We start from the raw sequence: 20,239 nt of genomic DNA, 5'->3' as shown, positions 1-20,239 counted from the left end.
AAAAGGAAAAAAGGGGGAAACGGGGACCTACTGAAAGGTCAGAGTCCCTCCTACAGTGCTTCCCTCATCGCCCATTTGAATCCCAGGTGCCATAGGAAGAGGAGAGGCCAGACGCAAACCTCCGTGGCTCCACCCCAGTGCACGGTCTGGCTGGAGTTTTGCCAGGGACCCCCTCCCACCTGGCTGTCTTAGTATCATGTGGCAACTCTACATTTAACTCTTTGAGGAACTGGAAATTGTTTTCCACAGCAGCTATACCATTTTATATTTCCACTAGCAATGTATGTGGGTTTTAGTGTCTCCACATCCTTGCCAACACTTGTCATTATCTGTCTTTTTGATTATAGCCTTCAAGTCATCCTAGTGAGTAGGAAGTGGTATTTAATTGTAGTTTTGATTTTCATTTCCCTAATGACTAATGATGTTGAACATCTCTTCATGTCTTATTGATCATTTGTATGTCTTCTTTGGAGAAATGTCTACTCAGATCCTTTGCCTATTTTTAAATTGGGTTATTTATCTTCTCATTCTTGAGTTGTAAGCGTTCTTTATGTATTCTGGATACTATTAAATAAACCCTTATCAGATAGATTATTTGCAAATATTTTCTCCCATTCTGTGGATTGCTTTTTACTTTTCGGATAGTGTCCTTTGATGTAAACAAAAGTTACAAATTTTTGTGTACAACTTACCTATTTTTCTTTGGTTGCTCATATTGTTGGTACCATGTCTAAGAAACCATTTTCTAATCCAAGATTATGAGGATTTACCTCTACGTTTTCTAAGTATTTTATAGTTTCAGTTTTTACATTTAGGTCTTTGATCCATTTTGAGTTCATTTTTATGTACGATTTGAGGTATGTGGATGCATGTAGGTGTCCAAATATTTCAGTGCCATTTGTTGAAAAGGGTATTCTTTCCTCATTGCACCCTTTGCACCATTGTCAAGACTCAATTCACCATAGATGTATGACTTAACAATTCTATTCCATTGATCTATATGCCTATCCTTATGCCAGTGCCTCACTGTCTTGATTACTGTAGCTTTGTACTACAAAGGTTTCAGAATTAGAAAATGTGAGTCTTCCAATTTTGTTATTCTTTTTCAAGATAGTTTGGCTATTCTCACCCCCTTGCATTTCCACATAAATTTTAGGATCAACTTGTCCATTTCTATTAAAAAAAAAAAAAAGAGAAGTGGAATTTTGATAGAGATTTCAGTGATCTGTAAAACCATTTGGCGAGTATTACTACCTCAACAATATAACTCTTCCAATTTAAGAATATGAGATGTCTTTCTGTTTATTTAGAGGGCTTTTTTTTTTTGAGACAGAGTCTCGCTCTGCTCTGTTGCCCAGGCTGGAGCACAGTGTTGGCTCACTATAACCTCCACCTCGTGGGTTCAAGCAATTCTCCTGCCTCAGCCTCCTGAGTAGCTGGGACTATAGGCACCCACCACCATGCCCACCTAATTTTTGTATTTTTAATGCAGATGGGGTTTCACCATGTTGGCCAGGCTGGTCTTGAACTCCTGACCTCAAATGATCCACCTGCCTTGGCCTCCCAAGGTGTTGGGATTATAGACGTGAGCCACCACATCCAGCCTATTTAGGTCTTCTTTAATTTCTTTCAGCAATGTTTTATAATTTTTAGTAAGCATTGCACTTTGGTTAAATTTTTCTGTTTTACTATTTTCAGTGGTGTTGTAAATGGACTTCCTTTCTTAATTTTATTTTCAGTAGTTCATTGCTGTTGCATAGAAATGCAACTGATATATGTACATTGATCATTTTGCAACCTTAATGAACTTATTAGTTCTAATTGTGTATGTGTGTGTGTAATCTTTAGAGTTTTTTAGTGCAAGATCATGTCATCTGCAAGTAGAAGTTTTACTTCCTCCTTTCTAATCTAGAAACCTTTTATTTCATTTTCTTGCCTAATTACCCTGGATAGGACCTCCAGTGCAATATTGAGTAGAAGTGGCCTGAGTGGACATACTTGTCTTGTTTCCAATCTTAGAGGGGAAGCTTTCAGTCGATCACCATTAAGTGTGATATATTCATTCATTCTTTCATTCAACAAATGTTTACTGAGCAGCAAGTTATGCCACTGTACTCTGGGAATCTCTTGGTGCTTATAATCTGAAGGGGGTGAGGTAAGGAGAAGGAGTAACCAAGAGGGAAATGAAATAAATACAAACAGGCCAGGCGTGGTGGCTCATGTCTGTAATCCCAGCACTTTGGGAGGCCGAGGCAGGCAGATCACCTGAGGTCAGGAGTTTGAGACCAGCCTGGCCAACATGGTGAAACCCTGTCTTTACTAAAAATACAAAGATTAGCCAGGTGTGGTGGTGCGCACCTGTAATCCCAGCTACTCGGGAGGCTGAGGAAGGAGAATTGCTTGAACCCTGGAGGCGGAGATGGTAGTGAGCCGAGATTGCACCACTGCACTCCAGCCTGGGCAACAGAGCAAGACTCCATCTCGGGGGAAAAAAAAAAGAAAGAAATACAAATAATTAAGTAAGGTGAATTTAAATAGCATGATAATACATGTGGAGAAGAAAATAAAGTAGGGCAAGTGATCTTGACTCAGGAAGGTGTCTTCAAGAATGTAGTATGAGCAGAGGCCTGAATGAAGGGAGTCAGCCGTGCATACATCCTAGCAAAGTTTAACGTGGAGGAAGGAGCAACAGAAGCAAAGCCCTTGAGGCTGGAATGAGCTTGTTGTAAGAATGAGATGGTAGCTGAGTGAATGAGGGTGCCAGAGGCAGGCCAAGAGCTAGAGGAGGCAGGCTGGGTCTCCCTGGGTTTAATGCTGCCCACCCATTAAAAAGTGTTAAAACTTGAACTTTTTTTGTGTCAGTTTTTATAGTAAGGTTACATTGAGGCTGTTATACACTAAAAAACATTTCTAATCTAACAGTGTTCTAAATGGATATATTTTAAGGAAATACAGTCAAGTGCCATGTGGCATTCTTTGGATACATGTAATTCCAATTAGAATTAATTGTACATATTCTCTCTTTTTCTTTAAAAGAAATAAGCTTGGCTGGGCGCTGTGGCTCATGCCTGTAATCCCAGCAATTTGGGAGGCTGAGGTGAGTGGATCACTGGAGTCCAGGAGTTCGAGACCAGCCTTGGTGAAACTCCATCTCTATAAAAAGTTAAAAAATTAACCAAGTGTGGTGGCAAGTGCCTGTAGTCCCAGCTACACAGGAGGCTGAGGTTGAGACCGGGGAGCAGGAGGTAGATGGCAGGAAATTGCTTGAGCCTGGGGAGGCAGAGTTTGCAGTGAGCCAGGATGGTGCCACTACACTCCAGTTCAGGTGACAGAGTGAGACTCTGTCTCAAAAAAAAAAAAAAAAAAGTAACCTGTTTTTAAAATAGTCTCCAGGAAATACATTCAAAAGCTTCAGATATAAAAGATGTAAAAAATATAAATATATAGATGAGGATCTTTTCATCCCGTCTCCCCACCTTCCTTCCCATAGGCAGCTCCTGTTTATTGGTTTCTTGATATCGCTTGAAGGCATGTTATGCATATGAGAAAATAGATTTTATATTTATTTTCCCCTTGTTTAAAACCTCAAGATTAAAAATATTAATTTAAAAATTCTCTAGCTTTTCTAATAGAATTTGTGTACAGCATTTAGTTCAAATAGAAAACTTAATATTACTAATTTTCCATATTCTTACAAATTGACTTTATTCAATACAAAATATTCATTATACCTTTGTTATTCCTAGTACACATTTTAATTGTGATAAGTGGTTCTGAGGTCTGACTTCTCCATTGGATTGCCTTGTTTGTCTCTGGGCTAAAGAAGCACTCAGTGTTGGACAATTAAATGATCGAATGTGAGAAGCACTTTTACGCAGTTCCTGAAAGAGCTCACCATCTTAATTAAACTGCTTCAAATTGCCATGTCATTTCTAATCCCTTTACTTCTTTTTTAAGAAATTGAAAAGATTAAAGAGTAAGAAAGTGATAGGCCTTAAAGAAAAACACTATTCTGGGAAAAAAGTTAAGAAAAGTAACTCTGGTCCTCAACTGGGAATGTCCTTACCTTGGGTACCAAGGGGGCCACTCCACCAGAACTCCATAAACCTTGGCACAGAATAGAAGCAATGAAAGATGACTCCAAGGTTTCATTCTTAAGGGATCTGAACCACATTTTTCTTAATCGCACTGATAAATGGACAAGACATTTTCACGGCTTTTAACTCACCCCTGAGGCGGAACCTTGGACAGGAAATATAGGAAGGAGGCTGTGCTGGAGCATCGTGGGTAATTTTTGACTTTTGCTTCAAGTTTGCTTCAAGAAGGTGAGCAAGAAAGATGCATGCTGCAGGCAGAAGAGGGCATGGTGGTGCAGGCGCTCTGCCTGAGCATGCCCTCCCTTTCCTGCTGCTTGTCCTCCTCGCCCTCACTGTCCTGCCTGCTCCTCATCTGCTGGCCTCTCAGTGGACTCCAGCCAGTGGTCACCTCTCCCTGGACTTTAAGGTTCAGAAGTGGGGTACATTAGAGTGCAGAACTGGAAGAAATGTGTACAGGGTGCAGGGATTGGGGAAAGATGCATGTCTCAAGGTGGACGCTCCTAGAATTCCCTGGCAAAGGCACAGGAGGAGGGAGCTGTCAGAGGACCATGTAGCCCTGAGACCATGGTTGCCTCCTAAGAGAAAACAGTGTCTTTATTCCTGTGCTCCTTTAGGGGGAGAAACAAAGGATGCATTAGCTCCATAGGGACAAGCAAGATGGCCTCACTAAAGCACAGCAGAGCCCTGGGGTGAATTTCATGGGTTTGCTAAAGCCCGGTGTCCTTCCTAAGCCTAGCCAAATCCAAGAGTCATTTTCCCAGGAGGGAAGGGGAGTGCGGAGGCCTTATTCCGCAAACATTGCAGCTATTTTAAAGAAACAATTCCAGATTTTATATCTTTTACCTGCCAGGAAATTGCAAATGAGGAAATAAGGAAATAAGTTTGGAGCTAAGTGGAATATGACCAATTGAGTTAGAGGATTTTCTGGTTGCTTGATTTACGAGGTTTGTCATTTCAGGAATCACTTTGAGCGTAAGCTGTTGCTTTCTGGTCATTATCTTTTGTTTGCGTTTCCTTAATCATACCACCTTTTGAGAGATTCCTTTCCCTCAGCTTTCTTCATATTTTCCTTCCTTTTCCATTTGGGCTTTCTTTGGAATTATAATTTAAACAGAGGGAGGCACTGAAACCCTTTCTGACTTGTTTATTCTTTTTTACAAACAATATCCCTTTGTGGGTTTAATCAGAGATTTGCACTCTTTACTAATCAACACCAAAATAAATAGACTCTTAAAACTGTCAGTGACATGGGCCAGTTCTGCAGCTGAGTCCTGAAGGGCCAAGCCAGATGGCAAAGCCAGGCCCCTAGCACACATAATGCGTGTCTGTAGCTCTTGGCTTCAGCAGCATGGGCAGCTGACTGCTTTTTAGATGGCTTCTGTGGGGAGGGAGCAGATTTTCCACTATCTGTTTGTTCTTTGGGCATCTCCAGGAATAAACCCTAAGGTGGCACAAGTGTTACTTGACCATGGTTAAAACCTGCCGTGTACTCTCCGAGGCACAGGCTAGAAATTCTGAACTCCTGCTTTGCCACCAGCATGTTCTGTGATTGCGTTCTGATCATGAAGCTTCCCGGTAGGCTCTCTGGTGTATAAGGTGGTGGGGTAGAGTGGCCCATTTTTCTGAATTTTTAAGTACTGCAGCAGGAGGTATTGCACACATATGTGGGCACATGAGGATATGAGTTCATTTTGCTCAGACCAGACTGACTGGACAGAACCTCCCTTCTGTTCAACGGGATATTATCTCAACACTGTTGAGGTGAGGAGAGAAAGAGCATCTATCGCCTTCTGTGCAGCAGTGGTTTGCTTCGCTCTTGGGAGAGTTTGAGTGTAGCTGAAATATTGTGCTCTGAACTCCCATATAGATAACTAATCGATTGACTGTCTGGACCTCTGAAAGGGGAATTGAAAGAGATTCTGATGTGGGAGCTGCCATCTTCCTCTCCCCCAGCAAGAGATTGGTTTTTCTCTTTTAAGCTCATGAGACTATACTGCAAGGATCTCCTAGGTGTGCAGAAGACAGAATAACACACTGGACCAAATAAATTGTTACGTGCAACCAATATGTAAACAAAGATCTCTCAGTTATGTCACAGAAAGAGCTTAGAACAAGCCAGGTCCTCCACTGGATTTGCAGACCTTCTGCCTTTGTGGAGAGGATTTTTTATGGTCAAGTAAAATCTTAGAAGTCGTTTTTTGAGAGAAGATTTGGTTTAATGAAGAGGAGACAGCCACACATGGTAGGGGGAGGTAACCCCTTGGACTTTCGTGTATTACATGTAGAACCTTCTCCATTCACACACACTTCTTTGGACATTACAGATGGTTGTTAGAATGAAATTGTTTTATATTCTGTTGTGTTTATCAGGGCACTCTTATTTTTTTCTTTTGATTCCTACTGGTGCCCGGTTGCCTTCCTGCCCCATGCAGCATGGCGTGGCTCTGTAGTTCTGTGCTAAAGTGCTGGGTTGGAACCAGTTTGACATTTGCCTGTTTACTGCTTCTCTACACATTACAGCTTCCTTCCTTCAGATAGTGTTTGAACAGACCGAAAACATGTTTTTGGATGTCATCCAGGGTTTGGTTTCTGCTTCCCAATAATGCCATAAAAATGCTCTGTCAAATAAATTCTCAGGAACTGAAAAGAACAGATTCCCTGCTCCATATGATTGTCAATAATGGAGGCAGGCTTCAGCTGACCACCTGGCTTGGTGCCCATGGCTTAGGAAAACCAAATCGCACAACATCTCTTGGCAGTGCTTTCTAGCAATCAGAGTTAATTCTCTGCATGTGATGGATGAGCTTTCCATTTAAGGAAATTTTCACAGAGCATTTATCTCCACTGGGGTTTTTGGATTCCATAAAATATTATCTTTACTTATCCTGCCTGGTTGCCAATTAGCATACTATATGCTACGAAGTTTTTGAGTCATAGGGTCAATTTTCTCTTCAGTAAGCTTCCAGAGTTAACCATGGAAAGAATACTTATTTGATTTGGGGTGTGTGTGTGTGTGTGTGTGTACTCACGCGTGCACATGTGCTAAGAGGAATGCTTCCTTTTCCCAGCCTGGATATTACAACATCCTTATCAATCAGGGTCCCAGCTGGAAAGAGGTGGCACATTCAAATTAGGGAGGGTTTATTTACAAAGGGACTATTTTAAAAGGTGTGAATGTGTGGGGCAAAATGCTAGGGATAGTGTAGTAATCCAGTAGAGCTGTTACTACTCCTAGACCAGAAGAGAAGAAAGGAAGGGCCAGTTACCAGAACCTAGAAGGAGAGAGGCAGATAGAGAAAGAAGTCTGCTTCCAGAGTGACCTTCGGTAGAGAGACTCGTGTAGCCAGGCTAAGCAGCTCGTCAAGTGAGGCCATGCACTCTCCTCTTTCCCTCTCACTCCTGCCAGGACTCCCCATTGGCTAAGCCCGATCAGAAGTCAGAAGACAAGTGTCCTTTGACTTGATCCTCATAAGTCAGCCTCCTAGGGCAGAGAGCAGGACTGAGAAGGCAGCGTGGATGTGAAGGGCAAATGGAGGTATCTGACACATATCCCAATGTAGGTAGGTGTCTAATTATTTCTAGGAGAGGCATAACAATCTCAGTAGAAAACTTAAACTTTTATTTTTAAACAGTTTTATTGAGGTATGATTGACATACAATAAACTGTACACACTTCAAGTATACAATTTGATAAGCTTTGATAGGTATATACCTGTGAAACCATCACCACATCAAGATAGTGAACTTAACCATCATCCTCAAGATAAACCCACTTTAAATTAACACAAGATATTCCATGTGGTTCTTTTAGGAGGATGTGGAAAGAGATCATGCAGTAAAGCAATAGCAGGTGCAATTCCTAACTTACTAAAGTTATTGAAGTTAGTGAGTTACTGAATGAAGTTACTGCCCAGGGTTACAAAGCTCATAAGTGATAAAGCTAGGATGGGATTTAATCCTCAGAGCCTTATGCTATTCTGCTTTAAATTGTAAGGCAAATAAAATACTCACAAACACTTATAAAAAATCATTTGTTGGCAACAAATTTCTTGTTTTCCACCTTATAGCTGATGAAGGGACCAGCCATGGCCTGGGTTGAGAACTGGCACTCTTACCTCCCGTGTCCCCAGAGCCTGTTTATTCTATAAATCAAGAGCTCCCAGTGCTGGGGAAGGCTGGTGTCTTGTGCAGAGTTGAATTTGAGACCCCAGTCCCACTTCCTACAAAGAAGAGCACCTCCCTGGCTAAGCCAGGACAAGGAGGGAGGAGGTGTCAAGTTTTAGGGAAGGGTGGGACTGGGTAGACGAGGAGGGATACCCTGTCATGCCGCAGCAGGGGCTACAGTGGCACCCACCAGCACAAGAGCTGTGACAGGGCCACACTGGGTTCTGGGCGGGCCTTTTGAACTTGTCTAGTAAGCTCAGGTCTCAGGGCCTTTGAAGTTTTTATTCGTTAGGTCTGGATTGCTCCTACCCCGGATTTCTCCAAGTCTCACTGCCTCACTTTATTCTGGTCACTGCTCAGATATCTCCTCTTCAAAAAAGGTTTCTTTCTTTCTTTCTTTTTTTGAGACAGGGTCTTGCTCTGTTGCCCAGGCTGGAGTGCAGCGCAGTGGTATGATCACAGCTCACTGCAGCCTCGACCTCCCAGGCTCGTGATCCTCCCACCTCAGTCTCCTCAGTAGCTGGGACTACAGGCACAGGCCACCATGCCCTGCTAAGTATTTTTATTTTTATTTTTAATAGAGATGAGATCATGGCATGTTGCCCAGGCTGGTCTGGAATTCCTGGAGTCAAGCTATCCTCCTGCCTTAGCCTTCCAAAGTGTTGGGATTACAGGGATAAGCCACCCCGCCTGGCCCAGAGAAGTTTCTTTTGCCACTCTATCGCAAGTGCCACCTCTGTCACTGTCTACCTCTCTTTCTTTACTTTTCCTCATGGCAATGATCACTATTGGACATTAGAGTATCAGTTCTCAAACTTTTTGGTCTTAGGATCTTTGTACTTGCTTAAAAATTATTGAGGACCCCAGGGAGCATAGATTTAAGTGGGTTGTTACCATTCAAAATTTGCCATAAGTTAAAACAAATTATAAATTATTTTTATTCAATGAAAAATAGTAATAAACCCACTATATTAACATAAATAACTTACGAAAAAGCTCTATTTTTCAAAACCAAATAGTTAAGTGAGAAGAATGGCATTGTTTTATATTTTTTGTACATCTTTTCTACTAATAGAAGTTTGGTAGGTTGTTGTATCTGCTCCTGCAGTTAACCTGTTATGATATATTATTTTTGGTAAAAGTTGTAGAAGAAAAATCTGGCCCCACGTGTAGTTGGAAAAGAGAGGGCTATTTTAACATGCTTTTCATATAATCGTGGGTATTCAATTCAATATTACACCAAAAGTTAACAAGTGATTATTGCTTAAAGTTTAGTTGCTGTATGGACCTTATGCCCTGGCATACTCGTGTGAGCCACTCCCAAGCAGCAGTCAGATGGCCGCTTTTTATAAGAAAAAGTTGAACACTGTCTTTTGAGATTATGATTTACATAAAGTAGAATAAAAAATGCAAATAATCATTTTATTATACTGTTAAATAACGCAGCCAGGCATGGTGGCTCATGCCTGTAATCGCAACACATTGGGAGGCCAAGGCAGGCAGATCACCTGACGTCAGGGGTTCGAGACCAGCCTGGCCAACATGGCGAAACCCCATCTCTACTAAAAATACAAATAAATTAGTTGGGGGTGGTGGTGGGTGCCTGTAATCCCAGCTACTTGGGAGGCTGAGGCAGGAGAATCGCTTGAACCTAGGAGGCGGAGGTTGCAGTGAGCCGAGATCGCGCCATTGCACTCCAGCCTGGGCAACAAGAGAGAAACTCCATCTCAAAACAAAAACAAAAACAAAACCACTTGTAAAAAAATCACCAAGTTTTCGAAGACTACAGAAGTGTCTTCTAATCAAACACCAACTTCTTGTGTGCCCAAAATTGGAACACTTTTTTCTTGATAGAGTCACACCACATATTATTGCTACTTTTTTTGAGGCAAGAAGTAACAAGTTAATGGTTTCTAACATAGTGCCTTGATAAATGTTGAAAATATCTGTTTGTTGGAATGGTTTCATTTGTCTTTCAAATCCTGTTTATGTCCACTACTTCATTTGAATAAGAGAATTCTGCATTTCAGAAATATCCTCAAGCCAGTACAGGAATAGAGTTAAACATCCAAGTCAACAGATATGATCAGTAAGGTAGAAGGCCATTTTATCTGCTTGTTCACAATATTTCAATGTCATTAATCTATAATTTTATGTTTATCTCTGTAAGATCCATACAGGTTTACAACACCAAATAATCTGGCCCTGTCAGCCCAGCTGTGTTCCTCTGGATGAAAAACTTCTGCCCCAGCTCCTAAAAGAAGCAGGTTATACTACCCATATGGTCGGAAAATGGCACCTAGGAATGTACCGGAAAGAATGCCTTCCAACCCGCCGAGGGTTTGATACCTACTTTGGTAATGGAAATGCACGTTTCTTTAACAACTCAGACTAACTGCAGCCATCTCATAAAACACACCCAAGTGCAATCAAATGAAATAACTGGAAATCTGAACACAGAGTGAATCAGTCGGCACTGCAATAGGGCTGCTTTCTAATGTTACCTCTGTAAACAGGGCTCTGTGCTGACCTTATGGTGGGCAAGCCCATTACCTTTGTCGGAGTTCTAAATGCCACCTTAGGGCCTTGCAAGTGTTTACTGTCCACGTTGGAGACCGCTGTACTTTCAGACAGCCTTATTACCAAAAAGGGATATGGATTGATTTTTATTTTTGGTTTCAGGCAAAACCTAATGTAAGAATATTTCCAGGCCGGGCGCGGTGACTCATGCCTGTAATCCCAGCACTTTGGGAGGCTGAGGCAGGCGGATCATGAGATCAGGAGATTGAGACCATCCTGGCTAACACGGTGAAACCCTGTGTCTACTAAAAATACAAAAAAATTAACCGGGCATGGTGGCACTTGCGCATAGTCCCAGCTACTCAGGAGGCTGAGGCAGGAGAATGGGCATGAACCCAGGAGGCGGAGCTTGCAGTGAGCCGAGATCACGCCACTGCACTCTAGCCTGGGCAAGAGAACAAGACTCTGTCTTAATAATAGTAATAATAATAAAATAAAAAACGAATATTTCCTTCACAAAAGTTTGGTGTGTTTTTTTCTCCTTGTGGAATGTATTCACAATTTTTTCTTTTTTTTTGAAGGGGGTGGGGGAAGACTCTTCCATTGGCATCCTCCCATCTGTGAAATCTGTTTTTGCAATCACAAAATTGGGGAAGATAGGTTTTAAAAAGTAAAGGAAAATGAGGAGGCCAAATAACAAATGGTAATAAGAAGGATAATAAGAAATAATATATAAGTATTTTATAAACTTGATAGCCCTATGAAACTAAATGTGAAACCTAGAGTTTGTTTTGAGATATGCCCTCTTTAAACCTGTAATAACCTGTGCCTTAATTAATAACCTGTGTATCTTGCCAGCAGCTATATATCTTTCTTTCAAGTTCTTTTTATAGTGAGCTATCTGTTTAGCTATTTAGCTACCTACCTACCTCCCATCTGTTTATTTATTTACAACCCTCCATAGCCAAAAAGGAACACATATTGAACATAGAAAGTTTAAACAGGATTAAATAATCAGGATGAGTAGAAAAAGATGGAATAGGTTAATGGCATCAAATTACAGAAAAGTTGCATGGCTCTAGGCTGGCTTCATATTCAACTCCGATATTTGAAATTTCTTTTTTTTTTTTTTTTGTACGGAGTCTCGCTCTGTCGCCCAGGCTGGAGTGTGGTGGCATGATCTTGGCTCACTGCAACCTCTGCCTCCCGGGTTCAAGCAGTTCTCCTGCCTCAGCCTCCTGAGTAGCTGGGATTACAGGTGCGTGCCACCACGCCCAGCTAATTTTTATATTTTTAGTAGAGATAGGGTTTCACCATGTTGGTCAGGCTGGTCTCGAACTCCTGACCTCGTGACCCACCCGTCTTGGCCTCCCAAAGTGCTGGGATTACAGGTGTGAGCCACCGCGCCCGGCCCGAGATTTGAAATTTATTTGTCCGAAGAGGGAGAAAGAAAGGAAAAGACTATAAGAGTTACATTATTTACAAGATAAATGGAAACCAGATGTTCAGGGAAAGCAAAAGCATTTTCTGGCTCTTAGGCCTGACAGAAATTTCTCCTTTGGGAGAAGGAGAAGGTGTGGACAACATCCTTAAAAATGTCATTTTAATAATAAGTTAGGTGGTTTTCTTGTAGATGTTTCGAGGTATTTTCTTCTGTTTAAGCTAGGGCCAGAGCACCAAAGTGCAATTCAGTAAAAGTAATTATATGGGGGCCAAAACAATGCAGCTGAAGCACATGGCTCTGTAATGCTTCATTGGATTCAGGGTTAAAATCAAGATGCAAGGATGTCAGACGGGAGGGTGTGTGTGCCCCACTCTCATCCAGGTCCACCAGCAGACCTCACTACTCAATCTTAGCTTTTTTTTTTTTTTTTTTTTTAAATGGATCTGGATGTATTCTCAGTACCTCAAATAGCTGTTAAAAATTAGACTTGATGTAAGATCACTTTGTCATCTTGGAAATTCTGGAGGAACAAACAGCCTGTACATCCTTAGAAATTTTTCAATCAGGCCTTTGCTAAAAGATGGGTCAATATCTATGCTCTGGGAAGAGGATGGACTGTAGAGATTTTGAATTTTTTGTTAAAACCAAGTTAGGTACTTAAAAATTCAGTTGGACAGAAGGTAGAAATGGTGTCCTTTTATGACAATTAAGAAGCCTAACCTGGATTTAGATGAACACACACCCCAAATTCATTTGAAGGGAGACTTGCAGCCAAGAAGGTTATGATAACCACACAGCTCTTCTCACTGTTATATCTCAGCTGTTTTGCTAAAAATCAGGTGATGGTGGGATAGTTGCACAACCCTGTGAATACACTAGAAACCAATGTCTTTTACACTTTAAATGAGTGACTTGTGTGGTATGTGAATTATATCTCAATGCAGCTGGTACATAAAGCATCAGAGAAGATTTGGTTGTTCAAGAAGCATTTTCTATTTTTTTCCTCCAAAAGCATAGGCTGCCATCATCTTTAGGCTCAGTATTGAAGTTCAAATTTGTGAATTACTGTTATGATGAAAAGCTTCATGTGATTGTCACATGGTTCCTTGGTATTAGTTTTGCCAAGTATGTGAATAGTTTTATTTCTGGAATTCTCCTATCTCTATTATCTTTTAAATATTTGTAGTTCATGCCTTTGCTAATCAAGCGTATCTGTCCTATATTCTGCCAACTGATAGAAAGCAGCTCACACTTACAGTTAAAGAACCTGAAGTGATTTCCTCAAGCTTTAATGCCCAGTAGTTATTAAAAACCTTAAATAGACGTCCAGTGTTCTGACATTCTAATCACCCATGTAAGGGCTGAAATTATTTTTATGGATACATTTCTTTCTCTGTTACACATTAATTAACAAGTACTTTGTATTTCGTTTTCCATTTTATACATAGGAGAAAAGATTGCCATATAAAAGTTATTTTAATACCAAAGTATTAATTGTATTCAAGATCTTGAATTTATTGGGTCATAGAAAAGGAGAATTTAATTTAAAATGAATTGATTTATTATATAAACTATGTAAAGCTCTTAATTTTCATTATAGGGAAAGTTCAGGACTGAAGAAAGAACTAGGTCAACTTTATCATCCTCATTTTAAGGTTAATAAGCAGTATATGTCAGGAGATAGCTAAGAGTCTAGCAAATCATATTTCTTTTTAATAACTTTATCAAAGTATAATTCACATATCATACAATTCACCCAATTAAAATGTACAATTCAATGATTTTTAATAAATTCAGAAGGTTGTGCCACTATCATGGCAATCCAATTGTAGAACATTTTTATCAGCCCCAAAAAAGAAGCCCATCCACCTCAGCAGTCACTCCCCATTTCCCCTAGTCTCTCCAGCCGTAGGCAGCCACTAATCTACTTTCTGTCTCTAGAGATTTACATGTTATGGGCATTTAATACAAGTGGAATCATATGTAGCACAGCTTATTTTAATACTTTAAAATATAGAAATATAATATTTTAAAATATAGAAAAGATGGAACATTTGCAGAAACAACTATTATTTGAGAAAACCCATTTTCTTCCATGTGAAGTCTAAATTATGGGATAGGCCGTTGATGTCATTTAAATCTGGGTTGCAATTGAGATCATTTTAGGTAGAAAAGTCTTATTTCAGTGCTCACTTTAGTTTGATCTGTTGGCTCTGTTACGTCTAGAGATCCTCTATTAGGAAAGGTTTGTATCTTTCACCAGTGGGTGTCAGCATCTGACTAAAGATGACTCTTCCCAGAACCTCTTCTGTAAATAACCTTGAAGCCAGTCTTGCAACATCAGTAACAACAAACATTATTTGAATCTTGCACTCATTTATGTGATCACCTTAGAATAAAAACCTGTAACAAGTCACATTAACTGTACATTATTTTTACCATTATATAGCTTTGAAGGATTAAGATTTTATCACCCTTACTGAATTTCAACTCTGATTAAAAAAAAAACTGTTAGTGTTACATGATAGCACCTATATTCTACAGGCGAATGAGGAATAGATTTGAGTTTTTATGCAGTAATGTTTTAATGCCTTCTGCCACCAGATATAGACATGTTGAGAAATGGTGCTGATTAGCCTTGTCATTTGATTAGCCTCGTCACGGGTAATCAATTGCATTAGGCAATTAAATGCTGAAACATTAGTTTGTTTAACAAGTTTTATGCTATGCTGACTATTTTCGTCTTCCATTCTTGCAGGATATCTCCTGGGTAGTGAAGATTATTATTCCCATGAGCGCTGTACATTAATTGACGCTCTGAATGTCACACGATGTGCTCTTGATTTTCGAGATGGCGAAGAAGTTGCAACAGGATATAAAAATATGTATTCAACAAACATATTCACCAAAAGGGCTATAGCCCTCATAACTAACCATCCACCAGAGAAGGTAAGTTTTGCTTCTATTTACTGATAGCAAAATCTTGTTACACTAATGTCTTTTCGGACAAATGTAGGAAAAGGCCATTGTTGTTTAGGGAAAAATCTAATAAATTCTAGGGAAGTCCTTTTCAAATTATACAGTATCCCAGAATCAGCCTGGGAAGCTTGTTAAAAATGAAAATTCCTGGAGCCCACCTCTAGGGTGTGATTTATTAGGCGTGGGAGAAATCCGTACATCAGCATTTTAGAGAAACTCTTAAAAGGTGATTCTTAAGAGTGGTCCCCAGATCACACTTTGAGGAATACTATGTTGGTAGTATTTCAATAGAAATATAGTTTAAAAATTTTGGTATATTATGTGCATGTGCTGTGAGTAATTAATAAAATGACTTAAAAAATGATTGGCTTAGGTATAGGTGAGGCTTTATGAAGACAAACTTTTGGTTAAGGGATCCATAAATTTTGGGATTAGGGCAGGTCCTCTAACCTTGTACTTCCTCCCTACAAGCATATTTTGCTATTCTAGATCTTTTGCATTTCCATGGTAATTTTAGAATCATCTAGTCAATTTCTATATGCCAGCTCCCCCCTCCCCAAAGTGTCTGCTTGGATTTATATTTGAATCTATAGAACAACTTGGGGAGAATGGATGTCTTAACAATATTGGGTCTCCTAATCCATATACCTGGTATACCAATGAGCTTATTTTTCACATTTACTATACTGATGCTTTTGTGTAAAACATGAATAATCTTATTATTATGATTATTTTGTTGAGTTAACTTCATGAGGTAAAGTTTAAGCTAAGTTCTCTGGATTTAGTTTATAAATGCTTTTGAAATGGGAACAAATATTTGTATTGTCAGACACTGGGCTCAAAATATGGCTTCATTAAGAACACCCATAAAAATAATACTTCAGTGGGACCCTGACACAACAAATTATAGAATATGCAGTGCTCCCTGGTTCTTCCAATTCCCTGCACTTTGCCACTTTGACAATGCCTGAAGGTCCTTGGTGCAGGTCTGTCTTAGTCTGTTTGTGTTGCTATAAAGGAATAGCTGAGGCTGGGTAATTTATAAAGAAAAGAGGTTTATTTGGCTCGTGGTGCTGCAGACTCTACAAGAAGCATGGCACCAGCATTTGCTTCTGGGTGAGGGCTTCAGGAAGCTTCCACTCATAATGGAAGGTGAAGTTGAGCTGGCGTGTGCAGATCACATGGCAGGAGAGGAGAGAGAGAGAGATGCCAGGCTCTTTCTAGCAACCAGCCCTCTCAGGAACTAATACAGTGAGAACTTAGTCATAACTGCAAAGATGGCATGAAGCCATTCGTGAGGGATCCACCTCCATGACCCAGACACCTGCCATTAGGCTCCCACTGGGGATCAAATTTAAACATGAAGTTTGGAGGAGGGTCAAATATCTAAACTATAAGAAGATCACCGTGTGGATTCTGGTTTACATACCTGTTTGGACTTGGTATGTGGCTGCTGATTCCCTTTCCAGTTTCTGTCTATTTGAACTCAGTATTGGAAATCTTCCCAGAATGATTTAAATGCCAGATTGCTGGCATCCTTATTTGACTTCCGCAAGCTAAGGTAAAATCTTTCAGAAGACAACTTTATCTCGAACTTCAAATTATATTTACACTATCAAATGTTATACAGCTCCTGACATTCATTAAAAAATAATTGAAACCCTGTCTCTACTAAAAATACAAAAAAAATTAGCCGGGTGCAGTGGCGGGCGCCTGTAGTCCCAGCTACTCAGGAGGCGGAGGCAGGAGAATGGCGTGAACCCGGGAGGCGGAGCTTGCAGTGAGCCGAGATCGCACCACTGCACTCCAGCCTGGGCGACAGAGCAAGACTCTGTCTCCAAAAAAAAAAAAAAAAAAAAAAAAAAAATCGAGCACATGTAGAAGTGAAAACACAGATAGAAGTGTCTGTCTTCAGCTGTGTCCCACTTTTGGCTATCACTCTCCTATGCTGATATCTTGAAGCAACATGCTTTCTGTGGAACACGAAGAAATGGGAACATTCTCTCAAATATGTGGAAATACACAGATTTTAAATCTAAATCTACACAAATATTCAGATAATTGGAAAAATAGTTGCTAGGTAATTGGCTTAAATCCTTAGTTTTCTTCTATATATTTGACATTTTATGGATGCACCTTAACAAGGTAAAGTCTTAAGAGAACTGTGTATTATTCTTTGAGGGAGCCACCATTTTACACATAAGCAAAGTGGCTTAGAGAAGTTAAGCAACTTGTTCAAGGTCACAGAGCTATTGAGAGTCAGAATCAGAATTTAAACTCATGCTCTCTGACTCCAGACCTCATGTACTTAATCAGCCGCCCTAGTTCACAGATAATATCCAAGACCAGAGATTCTGAGTCCCAGCTCATGATTCACCTTAATGATTTCAGTCCTGACCATATATTAGAATCATCTGGGAAACTTATAAGAAATACTGATGCCAAATATTGTGATTCATTGGTCTGAGGTGGGACCCAATCACTGGTGTTTCATTATTCCTCCTCCCGGGCTCCTACCAGTGATTCTAATGTGCAGTCATCACTGACACCTGGGGCAGTGAGAGCCATTCTCGAATGGGTCATTCAGGGCATTCCTCTCAAATACGCAGAGGCAAGCAGAAGCCAACTACCTATTACAGGTTCACAATCTGCCATACCTTAATCCGTGCAACAACTGTAATCTGCCCACAATACAAATTCATTCCTAGTAAAGAACAATAGAATATTCTCTCACAGGGTTCCATAACATTAAGCAGATAAGAGGAAGCAACTGGAGTGAAATAATAGATCTTTGTGGGTGGGCTCTCTTAACTAGGGTGGTGGGGAAAGCACGGAACTGAGGACAATAGGAAGCCCTAAGAGCTTGCTAGCCGTGGAAGGAGTGTTATTAGCATAGCCGCTGTTCATAGGTAACTGTTTGGAAATTGCCAGATGAGAGGATGGTCATTTTCCTATCGTGTCTGAAACATGCTATAGCAATACCCAGCATCCCCAGTATCCTCAAAGGAAAGTTTCAGTCATAGACATAAGTGAATGAAATAATCAATAGTCAAGCTGTAACCCAAGAATGTTTAAGACAGCTAATACATGTTTACATTTTCAATTCTGTATAAAATGATGCAACTCACCAGTTTGAGGATCCACACTTTGCACGATTTTATCCTGATGTTGAATCTAATTCTGGGCTAATTTCTCAGGTACTATATATAGACTGTAGCATAAGGAACTTGTTCTAAGATAAAAATAATTAAAGAAAGGCACATGAAGAATCCATGGGCTAGCTTAAAATTGTGCCTGTTTTAAAAAGCACTTAAGAGGAAAAAAGCATTTGGAGGCAGTTCATAACTGAAACACAGTTGCTGATGCTGGACTCAGGAAGGTACTACTAATTACCATTTCACATGTGTTAAGAAGGAACATCCTTTCTCTTTTTCAGCAGGATAATTCCCCATACTAGTGACACTACAGACTGAAAGTAACATATTCATAAAATATCTTTCTTTTAAAAACAGCCCCCCCTCAGCCAGGCACACTGGCTCACACCTGTAATCCCAGCACTTTGGGAGGCCAAGGTAGGTGGATCATGAGGTCAGGAGTTCGAGACCAGCCTGACCAACATGGTTAAACCCCATCTCTACTAAAAATACAAAAATTAGCCAGGCCTGGTGGCACGCACCTGTAATCCCAGCTACTCAGGAGGCTGAGGCAGGAGAATCGCTTGAACCCGGGAGGCAGAGTTGCAGTGAGCCAAGCTCGTGCCACTGAACTCCAGCCTGGGTGACAGAGCGAGACTCCGTCTACAGAAAAACAAACAAACAAACAAAAAACACCCCCACCTCAGCACTTTGCAGAATGGAAGCAAATGTTATCTTATACACCTGATCTACTAGAAGCTTCTTAAAGAAAATGTTAATTTCTGGTGGAAGACTCTTACTTTTCCATGACGCAATTTGGAAAAGAAATGTCTTGATTTAGAAGTCAAAGGAAAACAATTTCAAAACCTATCATATGCTTTTTTTTCATTTATACTTTAAATTAGGAAAATACGCTAAAGAAATGAAAAGACTTTCTTCCTCACTGAAATAAGTTTTCTTAGCATGGTGAGGATATTTACAGTATATATCTTAGGAACCATATGGCATAAATAAGAAAGGGAAAAGAACCCCCAGTATCTCAAACATGAATATGCTAATAGCTTTAGGTGATAATGTCTTGCTTTTATGTAACACTTAGATATTTAGTAATGATTTCATGCCTAGGATTTCATTTCACATTCCTAAGACACTGGAAAGGATTATAAGTAGGGTTCGTGCAAAGGCAGCAACTGTGACAGTTGATCAGAACAGGGATCTGGACCTAAGAAAAAGCAGGGGAGAGATCAGGCTCCAGTGATGGCAGCTGCTGGCTTTAGGCTGACAGTGAGCCGAACTCTGGTTGGCAGGAGTGGGGAAATTGACCACAGCTGTTCACAGGCAGGGTCCCAGGACCAGTGGCTGCAGGTGGGGTCCTCACTGTGATTGGAGAACCTTGGAGTCCTAGTTAATTCTTTCCACTGGGCTACCATATAGTATTAAAAACACTACTCTTTCTCTTTTTTCAATTTAAAAATAGTATAGAAATGTTTCACATTTACCACTATTGGGGAATGAGTTATAATATTTCATGAATAAAGTTCACCTTCTGAGTGTTGAAACTTTATTGTTTGTAGTATGGGATGGAAATATCTAAAATGTACATCAGTCCTGACCTCTTGAAATGGGCTATATTACCAATATGGACTGGTATAGTTTCTTATTTTTAACCCCTCAAGAGTGTCAACTTAAAATAATCAAAAAGATCAGAATCTAGTTTAAAGAGAGTTTATTCAAGTACAGAGTTTAAGAATGGCCTCTTGGGAAGCACAGATTCCAAAGAATGGAAGTCCATGTTTCAAAGTGTAGAAGTTTGGGATTTCTTACTGTATTAGTCCATTCTCACGCTGTTTTAAAGAACTGCCTGAGTTCCACTGGCCCTCCAGTGAGCTGAGGGTTTTTGC

General features: G+C 40.2%; 1 protein-coding gene across 2 annotated transcripts in view; it reads left to right on the top strand.

Moving 5' to 3' along the window:
* ARSB (arylsulfatase B) overlaps nt 1-20,239 on the top strand; it is a 193,133-nt gene that overhangs the window by 5,496 nt on the left and 167,398 nt on the right. For both annotated transcript variants that reach the window (XM_055297911.2, XM_055297912.2), the window contains exons 2-3: nt 10,432-10,618; nt 14,984-15,174. In XM_055297911.2, the coding sequence (XP_055153886.1) occupies nt 10,432-10,618; nt 14,984-15,174 (378 nt within the window). The remainder of the gene's footprint in view (nt 1-10,431; nt 10,619-14,983; nt 15,175-20,239) is intronic.

The sequence above is a fragment of the Symphalangus syndactylus genome, chromosome 11, assembly GCF_028878055.3.
Source record: "Symphalangus syndactylus isolate Jambi chromosome 11, NHGRI_mSymSyn1-v2.1_pri, whole genome shotgun sequence".
NCBI classification, from domain to species: domain Eukaryota; kingdom Metazoa; phylum Chordata; class Mammalia; order Primates; family Hylobatidae; genus Symphalangus; species Symphalangus syndactylus.
This window is presented reverse-complemented; position numbering and strand designations above follow the sequence as displayed.